At 33.7% G+C, this 12791-nt stretch overlaps 1 protein-coding gene across 1 annotated transcript; it reads right to left on the reverse strand.

The window, feature by feature from the left end:
• Positions 1 to 9994: 9994 nt before the first annotated feature.
• LOC111394781 lies at positions 9995 to 10797 on the reverse strand. The gene has a single exon (XM_023020764.1). It carries the CDS (start codon positions 10689 to 10691, stop codon positions 10212 to 10214), a length of 480 nt encoding a protein of 159 aa, XP_022876532.1. The 5' UTR covers positions 10692 to 10797; the 3' UTR covers positions 9995 to 10211.
• Positions 10798 to 12791: the final 1994 nt, after the last annotated feature.

Below are 12791 nucleotides of genomic sequence, written 5' to 3' on the forward strand. Positions count from 1 at the left end.
ATTATGTTATGAGTCTGAAATTTAAAAATATTCAATGAGTTCAAGTTATAAGATATGCTCGAAAATTTTAAGACACAAATTCTGATGAACTTGGTCGATCAATCTTTCCAAAGATCCCGGGATGGATTCTAAGACATAAATTCCGATGAATTTCGAAAATTTATGTCTACGTGTGGCATTAATGCCTAAGAAATAGACCTCAGTACTAAAATTATTCTCCAATGCACTCTATGGATCGCTATCTAGGTATCCTTTATTTTCTTAAAAATAACAAAAATAATAAAAAAAATCGTTTCTATATCTACCAAGAAAATATAATTTTGAAAATAAATATTCATTTTGTTGAGTCACTTTGATTAATAGAGCTTTTGAATCTAGACGAAATTCTAGATATTGTCTATTTTTCCTAATCGCATCAACTTGACAGAGTCCTTCTCAACTTAATTAAAGAATAATTTTTTAAACACCTCATATTCTTACTTATATGACATAATTGTTCAAGCAATCCACGATTGCGTTGGAGATGCTCTAACAATGGATTTGATCAAAACACTTTTTGGTTAAAATCAACATTTGGATGGATTTTATATGTTGGTTTTGGAATGTGTCAAATATTAGGGTTTTGGTCACAGACTCACAATTTTTTATAATGGAGATTGAGATTCAGTAATTGATTGAGGGCTTTCATTTAGGCTATGTCGAGGATAAGGATAGCGTGAAATTAGGAGCGAAAGAGAGAGTAATGGTATTTTATCTTTTATATTCCTTCCCTTCTATAAAGATATGCTTATTTATATTTTCATATAAATTAAAAAAAGGATACCATTATTTACATTTACTTTCAAAAAGATAAATTATATTATATTTTTTATTTTATATAAATTTACCTAAATAAACATATATAAAATTAAATAAAAATATATTGTCTTAAATTCATTAACTAAGGGTGCGTTTCATTACCATTATTTTTCATGAAAAATGTATTTTTTTTCCACTCAAATTCTTACTTTTGTGCTGTTTGACTGACTTCATGAAAAATATTTTCCTACTTTTGGTCACGTGACCATATTTTCCTCAAAATCAAGAAAAATATTTTTTTTAGGTGAAGTAGAATTTTATTTTTCAGAGAATTCACTCTCTCTTTCTCTCTCTCATCTATTCACTGTCTCTCATCTACTCACCCGTAAAAATCGGACAAGTATAATATTTTCTAAATTGAAAATTAAATCAATCAAATGCAATTAATTGACAATTTTCATGCAAATGAGTTCTAAACAATTGAATTACCTAAAATTTATTTTTTTTCATGCAAATTTCATATTTGCAATCAAATGCGCTAATAATGTTTATTTTCATAAATTCTTTTAGAGTTTGTGTTTGACTAAAATTCTAATAATCATAAAACATGATCTTTAACTAAAAGCATAAAACCCTAATCATAAAACATAATCTTCAATGAAAATTCAAAAAATAAAAATAAAAAATCAACACATTATTAGAGTTAAAAAAATTTCATGATATGAATAATGGAATATTATTTTTTATGATTTTTTAAAGTATTGATTTGACAGATAAAAATATACGAATAATTTCAAAATAAGTTTCAATACTTGTCCAATATTCTTACATTATAAAAGGAAACAAACTTAAAATTATCAATCGAAACACAAACAACCAAAATTATGAGTTTATAGGCAAAAAAAAAAATGAATATATGATTCAATGAGGGATTTGTTTGGTTGCATGAGCAGTATATCTTTGAGAGAATCCTATAAATTCCAAAAAAAGGGGGGGGGGGGATTTGTCAACCTTTATAACTGAATACTAAAGTATCTGACAATATAAAAAATAAATAGTAAGGATCAGATTAAATATTGATAGTGATTGGATAAATATAGTAATTTTCGAAATTTTATTAAGAATGTATTTATAGTGGGATGAATATAGAAATTTATATTGATCTATCATGTTTAAATGAATGAATTTAACTAGGACAATATGGGAAGTTTGACGTGGATGAAAATAGTAATTTTTTAAAATTTTAATAGGAATGTATATAAAGTGGGATGCATATATAAAAACTGTAGATGTAAATAACGGTACCTTAAAAAATGTAATTAATGTATTTGAAAATATAATTTTTCTTTTATTTTTTCTAATGTACTCGTATCTTATATAAATGATTCAAGTAGAAATAGTTTATATTTGTTGATAACAAGCACTCCAACCTTAGCCCAAGGCAAACTACACCACTTCCTTACGCATCAAGATTTCATGGGGCCATGTAAAAAAGGCCCAAAAACCCATCAAATCACTAAAAAAATAAGGGAAAATTCATAATTCAGATATACTATTTACATCAATTCAAAAATCGGGTACATAATTTGAAAATTCAAAATTCAAGTATATATTTAATTAATTAAAAATATTTATTAAATAAATATAATAATGTCACAGTTATACAATTAATGGTCACATATTCATAATTGTAGGTCACAGATTTATTTACTGGTCACATATTATTTCGTGGTCACAAATAAAATTTTTTGTAGGTTACTGATTATTTCGAGATCGCAAATCATTCAAATTGCAGGTCACAATTTATCTATGGGTCACATATTTTCAAATTTGTTTGTCATAGATTATTTTTTAGTCACACGGTTGGTCAAATACACCAAACGCTCTGTCCCTAATCTTAATCCACCACTGATAGTTGGTCAAAGAGTAACCAAATAGTTGGTCAAATTACTATTACACCCCGGGCCCGCCACAACACCACCACGATCATCGCAATCGCCAACGACAAGAAGAACGACCACCAAAACATAGCAACCGTCTGCACTACACTACCACACAACTGCCGACCACTATCTCGTCGTTGATACCACCACCCACAAGTCCCCAACAATGCACCACCACATCATCCCTTCCGTAACCAACAAGCCATCGTCTGCATCGCACCCCCCACCAACAAAAAATACTCCACTTCCGTTACCTACAATACAAAAAAAAAAAAAAAAAAAAAAAAAAAAAAACCCACCACCATCACCTCCTGAACCACACCATCGCCACCTGAACCAAACCACCAACAAACTACCGTCATGTCCTTCACCACACCACCACAACCACCGACAAACATCGACCAAAAATACACTGACCACTACAGCCATCGCCAGCACCGTACCACACCACACGGTCCACACCACACCGCTACCTAGATCCACCACACCATATCGTCACCTAGATCCACACCATACCATCACGATGCTGCCAGCAAAAGGTGAGGAGAGAAGAAGCACGCTCACAAGTCCATCGTCATCACTGTAGTGAGTAGAGAAGAACCGGTGCTCATGACCCCAAGCAAATGCCATATCGACGATGAAATTTCCAATCGCCACAAGATGCAACTGCTGTGCTTCCACCCGAGCGAGCCGGTGAACGACCATCGCTATGAGTTTGGCGGTGGTCTCCAGCAGTGGGCGACGACAGGTTAACTGGAAAGAGTGAGAAGAGAAGATGCTGTAAAATAATTTTGAATTTTAGGGTTGAAATGGGGATGAAAGTATTTAGTATTAATATTATTAATATTAATATTTAAATTAATATCTGAATTTTGAATATAAAACTTTCCCACCTGATTTTTGTATTAGGATCTTTAAATTCCTGGACTCCTGTAATTTCCACAAAAAATAATAAGTGCTTAGAGGAATCGAGGAGATCGTGAAATCTATTTCTCTCATAATCTTCACCAAAAAAGCCTATTAATTCCTACACACAACTGTTGCATCTAATTCCACTCCTTTAGTCAAACAAATTTTTTATTCTGTTGAAGGTTTTAAAAAATCTAAAAAAACTGATCTAAGGTAAGATTTTAAATTATTGTTCCTTTTTTCTCAAAATATTTCGTTCTTGAATCTTTGATATATTGAGTACTTTTGGTTTTGGATTGAAAAAGTTTTGGTGAAAAAAGTTGAAAATGTTAACATTAACTTCGAATCAATTAAAACTTTTGAAAATAATGGAGTTTTGGTTTAACATAGTATGTTCGATTTTTCGAAATTTCAATTTTTTTTTTAATTTTTTTTTCCATAACCCAGAGGAGAGCTTCAAGAGGAATTTTAATTTCTCTATTAATAATTTTTTGGATGTGATATTTTGATATTTTCACTTAATTTCAGTCAAGGCATAAATAGTGCCATTATGGGGCTTTATGATCTCATTATGGTGCTTTATGATCTGAAATTATTATGAATATGCTTGTATGGATTATTCTCCTTGTCTAATGGGGTGCCATAAGAGTGTTCATTATGGACACGCAGCACCCCCTATTGGATGGGCTCCTGGGCATTGTGGTGCTTTATGATCTGAAATTATTATGAATATGCTTGTATGGATGATTCTCCTTGTATATTGGGGGTGTCATAAGGGTGTTTATTATGGACATGCGGCACCCCCCTATTGGACGGCCTAGAAGCTTGTCCAATAGGGGGTATTGGGTGTCCATTATGGACATCTTTATGGTACCCCAATGTACACATAACACAACACATGCTTGTATTGTTTGAAGGTTTTGCAACAAAGTGTTGCTTCTTTGAAAATTTTATTTATTTGAATTGCATAGAGTCTTTTATTTTAGTATAAGAAGGTTGTTTATTTAAAGGGTAATTGACACAAAACGCCCATACCTTTAAGGTTTATTGTGGAAAACGTCTCCACCTTTCATTTTTTGACATTTTTACCCTTATTTTCACCTTTCTTTGCGGACAACGTCCTTTTCACCATTTTTTAATGTAAAATGACTAAAATACCTTCCCATTTAAATAAAATCCAAAAAAAAGAAAAGAAAAATAAAGAATAAACTACAATTTTACTCTTAAATGTTTTAAAAAGTGCAAATAAGTCCAAATAATTATTAAAAGTCCTAATAGCATAAAACATCCCTACGTTTGGTCTATAGTGTGAAAAACGTCCATACATTTCAAATTGGTAAAAGGAACGTTTTCTGCAATGAAACGTGAAAATATGGATGAAAACGTCAAAAAAATTGAAACGTAGGGACATTTTCTGCAACAAGTGTCAAAAGTAGGTATTTTTTTTTTCTATTAGGCCTTATTAAAATATTTAAAAAAAAAACTATCTCTCTCTTATCTTCTTCTTCAAATTGGACTGCCACATTAGAAGTGAAAAAATTTCGACTAACCATCGTCCAAATCGTCAAACCTCCATACCGCTGAACTATCTGTTGATGTTTTAAGACTATGAAGAGAGGCGCCTTAGTGAGTATAATCGATTAGTGTGTTGGAAATGACATGAGTCTTTCTGAAATAGGTGATGCCGCCAATATTTACATTCACGAGTTGGGTATTTTAGCTTGTAATTCCTAACAAATCTATTGGCATGAAGGTTTCAAGATTAGATGTTGGGTGGTATGTGTAGAAGGAAGTGAGAGTTTTCCGGTGGTATGGTAGTCCAGCAATTTGGATGGTAGTTTGCTGGAATTTTTTGGCTTCTAAGATGGTTGGCCCATTTGGAGAAGAAGAGAAGAGAGAGAGGGGGAGAGAGAGAGTTTTTGTTATTTTTAATATTTTAATAAGGGCTAATAGTAAAAAATATCCCTACGTTTGACACTTCTTGCAGAAAAACGTCCTAAATTTTCTTTTTTTTTCTTTTTTTTAGCGTTTTCATCCCTATTTCCACGTTTAATTGTGGAAAACATCCATTTCACCAATTTGAAACGTATGGATGTTTTTTACACTATAGACCAAACATATAGACGTTTTGTGCTATTAAGACTTTTAATAATTATTTGGACTCACTTGCATTTTTTAAAACATTTAGGAGTAAGATTGTAATTTATTCTTTATTTTTCTTTTCTTTATTTTTGGATTTTATTTAAATAGGAGGGTATTTTGGTCATTTTATATTAAAAAATGGTGAAAATGATGTTTTTCGCAAAGATGTGGAAATAATGACAAAAATGTCAAAAAATAAAAGGTGTGGATGTTTTCCACAATAAACCTTAAAGGTAGGAGCGTTTTGTGCCAATTACCCTTTATTTAAATATTTAAATATTCTTACGCTTGTAAAAAATTATGTTTGACGGCCTTATAATAATTAGTCACATATGACAGCTAAATTCTTAGGACTGGCCAGCTTACAATCACATCCAGTATTTGTCGATCACAATTAAAGCATGTCCAGAAGATTTTGCAGAATAAAACTTTAAGCGTGACTTTGTCCTCTATTCTGAATGATGATCATAAAATAGTTTAGGGTCGTTCACTTATCAAATTTTAATACAGACCATACCATTTCTTTTCTAATCAAATCTATGGTTACTCATGGGGTCACATGCTTGGAACTAGCCGGCACAAGTATACAAATTGAAGCAAGGTACTATAGTCACATTAGGTGTTCGTTGGTCACAAGTAGTTCATAGCCAATCATATCTATGATAAAATAAAATTAAAAAAAAAAAGGGGTTTTATACTTCTTTTTTAGTTTTGTTAACTTTTTAAGGACTTAAAGTATTTACTTGAAAAGTAACTTGCGTGTAAGGATGTCAATTTGACTCGTTGGTTTGAACAGCCAGTGGCTCGACGTGGCTTGATGAACCATACGGGCTGGCTCATGTTACAGGCCATTTTCTGCTCTTAACAAGCTAATCCTTAAAAAAAATTATATTTGAAAAGCTAGCATTCCTAGCCTAGGCAGGCTAGCATGAAAGCAACACGCTGCTAATTGTTATTAAATATAAAATAAATAAAAAAATCGTGAGCTAACTCCGCTCAAGTCGAAAGTTCGGATCTAATCTACATTTTTTGAGTGAGCAAAAGTTTGACTCGGCTCGGCTCTGGCCAAGAATCAATTTTACCCGAGCTGAGCCTGAGCCGACTCGTTGACATCTCTACTTGCATAAAATTTTTCTTCAGAATTTTACAACTTTAAGCTCCCGTTTGTTTCTCATTTTTGGAAGAATAAGAATGAAAAATATAGTCGTTATGAGCCCCCACACAAAAGATAGAAATTCAAATTTGGTGGTTTGATGTGATGGATAACAATCATATTTTTCATTTTAATGAATTGTGCATCAACTAGGAGTGGGTGCGGTTCGGTTCGGTTCAGTTCTAAAGAGAATCGAACCGAACCAAAATTTTCGGGTATCTAGTAAATGAAATCGTCGGGTCCAAATATAATTATGGAACCATTCGGGTTCGGTTCGGTTCGGTTCCATTCGGTTCTATACTATAATTAAATTTTCTAACATTTATAACAACATTATATAAATACAAGTAATGATACATTCAATGATTTTGGAATGTCAGAGACTAGTAAACTACCTTATTCAAATGATCGCTACGATCAAAGTTTCGGTCGACGGAGGTCACAGCTTCGATCGGAGGTCACAGTGTCGGCCGACGATTGTATAGATTTTGGAATATTAGCAAATTTGCGAGAGTGAGTGCGAGAGTCTAGACAACGTTATGCATTTTAGTGTAGGTGTTTAGGGTTATTTAATTGATTTGATCTTATTTGGCTAAAAAATGAAACAATAAAACGGGTAATTAGGCCAAAAATTAAAAAATTAGAAATGAAACAAATTATTGGGCCACAAATTTGGATTTAGAAATCGTTAATTTGTTAATTTGTTTAGAAAAATTAAAATTAAAATAATTTGATTTACTCAATATAAAAAAAATTAGAAAGATTCGATTTTTATTCGATTATTTGGTTCTTGGTCTAGAACCGAGAACCGAACCGTACCTGTCGGTTCTCAATTCAAATACCCGTTCGGGTATTTAATTTGACAAAAATCGCCGAATTTGGTTCGGTTCGGTTCGATTCGGGAGATTTGCCCAACCCTAACATCAACCTCTCATTTTGTTCCGAATCTTTTGCACAAAAATGATTAACAAGTCACAACATATCAAGAAAATTCAAGAAGAATTGCAATACTTGTTTCATCGCATGTCTCCTTGAAATTAAAAAAAATAGATCGAAACAAGGTAGCTCTGCTCTTCTTCATGCATGGATGATGGAATCAATAGAACATGTATAATAGATCTTAGTCGACATACAGTACTAGGAGTCCAAGAATTTACTCAGACTTGAAACCTTTCAGGGAATATATGATTTTTTTTTTTTAAACAAAAAGTAAAAATATGTGAACGTAAATGTTTAGACCATCGTAGTTGAGAAAATCCAAATAAGCTCCTGTTTGATTTCTATTACCTGAAAACGAAAATGGGAGAATAGTATTTTTTAGAAAAATGAGTGGTTGAAAAGGAAGGAAAAGTTTTCGATTTACGTGTAATATTATTTTATGAAAGATTGTGTGGTTGAAAATAGGAGAGAGAAAAATGGAATGTAATGTAATTTAATTTAATGGGATCAAACAGGGACTAAATGTAAACAATGGATTGAGCATAATTGACTATGGGCCGCAGATCGGCGACCAATATATCTCCTGCCATCAGTTCTGATTGAGTATTGTCAAAAATTAATCAAAAGACCAAATCGAACTTAAACAGTTTCTTGATCCAAATCAAGAATAAGTACTGGGGATCGAGTATTCATCTGAATTTGAAACAACAATTAATGACAGGTCAAATGACTCTTAAAAGACTTTGTTGGAACAGAAACAGCGCCTGTTGGAGATTAAGCATTCCTAACACCCAAAATTTCACAAACAATAAACCAATCAAGAAACAAGAACACAAAATTTTGCTGTGGCTCAGCTTTAATTCACCTATATCTACGTGAGTTCCAGAATTATGAACTGGTATTTGTTAATGTTGTCTTTACAAGAAAAAACAACCAACAATTACAGGGAAGAACATGAATCAAGAAAACAAAGTTGCAAATTTTTGTATACTTCAAAAAAAAAAACCAGAAGAGAATATCATTTTCTATTTTTGCCTGAACCGAAACACCTTTGTGCTTGAATCCCTAGCTAATAATTGCCTAATTCGATACTCGTTCTGCACCATTGTGGAGATCATCAAGGAGTTTATAGTTTCATTGTGAAAAAAAGAAAAAAAAAAAAACTCCAAGCCTGAGAGCTGCTTTTTTCTAGCGGAAAATGTTTAGAATATTCAGTGAAATTTCAATTAACCAGCGGAAACATGGCATTCCAATATCTCCTGCTTCGGCAACACAAGGAACAAAAGAGGTTTTTTTTTTTTTCCCCAACACACGAATGAATCAAGAAGTTGAACTCTTTGAGTTGTCAGATATTTTAAACCAGAAATTGCTTAATCATAAATAGCAATATGTGTTACTGCTTGCAGCTTCCACTTATCACTCAAATTCAATCATCTTTTCATGAGATATATAGTAAGAAGGGAGATGTGTGCAAAAACAGCACCCCAAAACTGACACAAGTGGGTAGGTAGAGAATACCTAGGGGCTAGGGACGCGAGACAACTCTTTCTAAGGAACTCGGCAAAATAGCCCCAAACTTTGGGAGAAGGGGTGCCTCCTCACAAAGGGGGTCACTGTGACAAGGCACGGCCGACTGTTTATAAAAAACATAGGTCTTAGCAAAGTCATAAGACTATGTACGAGGGCTGATGCTTGCCCAAGTGCCGGAAAGTCAAGGGAGTTGGTGACCTGAAGACAAGGCTCATATCACGCTTTTAGCGACATGGAGGCTCGAATCTTTTCTGAACTTCAACAAACCTGACTATGTCATGCTACAAGGGGTCATTCTCCAGATGAGGCAAGGCAAGTGATTACGTAAATCAGAGAACAATTCACACAAACATTCTGCTTGTTGTAGATCAGAGAACAATTCCACAAATTTACTTAAGAGTTTCAATTTCCAATATATATTCGAAAATTAGGAAAAAGGCTATTGTGCAGACGACCAACTTCCACTATTTTATTTTTTTAACTAGATCCAAGTTTATCTTAGCAGATGATCAACTTCCACTATTTATTTATTTTAGCTAGATTCAAGTTTATCTTCACAAAATAATACTTACAAAAATCATAAACCAATAAGTATCAAGTTGCTCCAATAAGCATAATCAGAGGCAAAAACTATAACCAATAAGTATAAGGTTGCTCCAACAAGCATAATCAGAGGAACAAGTACTGAAATCTCAAACCATTTCCTGCATCTGGAAACTTTAGTTTATCATTTCAAAAGTCTAAACAAGATCCAACGATAATCAAGAACAGTAAACCAAATCGAGGGTTTTAGAAATCTACTCCAATTTTTCATGGGAATTGGAAGATATTAGAGGATGAACCTTCTTGGCATTAGAAGAAATCGCTTTGATCGCTGATTTCATCGAAGCAGTAGCAGAATTAACAGCAGCTTCAATATACTTATTTGCAGCAAAAGTAGCCACTTTTTCCAAAGAATTTCCCATTTTTCTGGCAACCCCAGCGACATTAACCAAACTCTCATATTCCCCCTTTGAAACCCTATTCATTTCCTCCTCGAAAAGGCGAAATTCTTCCATAGCACTCTCCATGACTGAATCAAGATACCCTTCAGCTTCGTTCATGTAATTCTCTGATTCTTCAAATTCTTTTTCCTGTTCAAGCTCGGCCGCGGCCCATGCCTTGTAAGCCTCTACTTCAAAGAGTTTCATCAGATCTTCAATTTTAGATGGATCAAAGTTCTTATCTTGGAGTGCCTGATCTGAGAGGAATGTGAATTCGGAGAAAAGGGCATCCATTTTTTTCCTGGTTTGTGAGTGAGAGGGTCGTGGGCTGGTTCGGTGATTTCTGAAGAAAAAGCGTGCGCACAGTTTCGAAAATCACACAAATTTTTGGGGTAAAATAATGAAAGACACACTTTGAAAAGGCCATCAGATAAATATACGATTAATGCTATTTAGCCTGCTGAAATTTTCAACGGCATTAATATGTTATTAAATGATAAGTAAACTTAAATGATATATTTTAATTTCACATTTCATTTAATATATCATTTATTACCATCTAAATTGATAATGCAACTTCGGTTGAACTACGTAGCATTATTAAGCACCAAGTTTTGTATAAATAGAAAAGATAAATGGATGCCCCCGGGACACATCTCCAAGTGGTAAAAGGGGAAAGTGGAGAAATCTAGCTTTGCTTGAGGCTGCTGCGTCAAGGGTTCGAATCCTGAAATATGAATTTGGCTCTTGGGTAAGTGCAAGTGTACAAACAAGTGTACAAACAGCCTTCCACCTTGTACCCTTGTAGGCATAACCTGCGATTTACCTCCCTCACGATACTGCAGGACAGGAGTGATGGGGGATAAAAGGCCATCAGATAAATATACGATTAATGCTATTTAGCCTGCTGAAATTTTCAACGGCATTAATATGTTATTAAATGATAAGTAAACTTAAATGATATATTTTAATTTCACATTTCATTTAATATATCATTTATTACCATCTAAATTGATAATGCAACTTCGGTTGAACTACGTAGCATTATTAAGCACCAAGTTTTGTATAAATAGAAAAGATAAATGGATGCCCCCGGGACACATCTCCAAGTGGTAAAAGGGGAAAGTGGAGAAATCTAGCTTTGCTTGAGGCTGCTGCGTCAAGGGTTCGAATCCTGAAATATGAATTTGGCTCTTGGGTAAGTGCAAGTGTACAAACAAGTGTACAAACAGCCTTCCACCTTGTACCCTTGTAGGCATAACCTGCGATTTACCTCCCTCACGATACTGCAGGACAGGAGTGATGGGGGATACTTAAGGTTAGGGTTTAACCTTTTTTTTAGAAAAGATAAATGGATTTAAGAATATGATTGACAAGTGGCTATAAATACTTGTCTTCACTCCAAGTTAAAAAAACAATTTTTTATATGACTTAATTTCATCTATGGTCATCGAATTTTTCGTTCACCATGAAAGTTGAACTCTCCACTTAATGTTACCATGACCATTGAACTCTAATTTGCCCTATTTGATGGTCATTTTTGGAAAAATATTGTTTTAAATAGTGAATTTTTAGAGAATGTGTGATCAAAAAGTTGGGAAAGATTTTAAGTTCGCATGTAGAATATTTTATTGTATGAATGTATAATTGAAAATGATTATTTAGAAAAAAAGAGTTTTAAAATATTGAATGACAAACATGGACTTTGTTTCACACAAAGATAGGATAGATAGCACTGGAGGCCCTAACCTTCGAACCTTTTGATGATGAGTCCTTGATGTGATCCAGGAAGCACAAGTACCAAAGTCAAGTCCAAAGTCGAGCCCGAGGAAAGATCCGTTGATAGTCGAGGGGCCGATGACGCGATCGAGGGCCAAGCACATGAAATAGGCGATGAGATTGCTCGTCAAAGCAATGGTTGATGAAACAATGTTCGGGATGCAAAATGAAGCAAGTTTTGCGTTGGGGACGAAGGCCGAAGAGTATTTATTGGATCAACGTGTTTAAAACTGAAGAGAACGGAGCTGGAGCATTAAACCATGCGGCCGCACATGTCTAAAGTCCTGCGATCGCATACACCCAGCAGAAGTCCCAAAGTTGCAGACCAATTGCATTATGCGATCGCATGCTCTAAAGCTATGCGGCCGCATAGGCCAAGTCTGAGACAAATTTTTCCAAATTTCGCGTTTTTTCCTTATTTTAATAAAATTTCATTATTAGTAGATTTTTACCATAATTAGACTATTGTGGATGAATTTTGCATTATTCTTAAATATTTTTCCTAGTTTACTTAGGTTCTCTAGAATAGCATAAATACTTTATTCCTTATTGAAAAACATTACAACTCTCATATTATTGAATATTATTCGTGAGGCATTAATTGCTTTCTCTCGT

This window comes from Olea europaea, chromosome 5 (assembly GCF_002742605.1).
Source record: "Olea europaea var. sylvestris chromosome 5, O_europaea_v1, whole genome shotgun sequence".
In the NCBI taxonomy this organism is placed as follows: Eukaryota; Viridiplantae; Streptophyta; class Magnoliopsida; order Lamiales; family Oleaceae; genus Olea; species Olea europaea.

Coding starts and splice junctions, on each gene's coding strand:
- LOC111394781 (XM_023020764.1), bottom strand. CDS start 10,691: ATGGATGCCCTTTTCTCCGAATTCACATTCCTCTCAGATCAGGCACTC.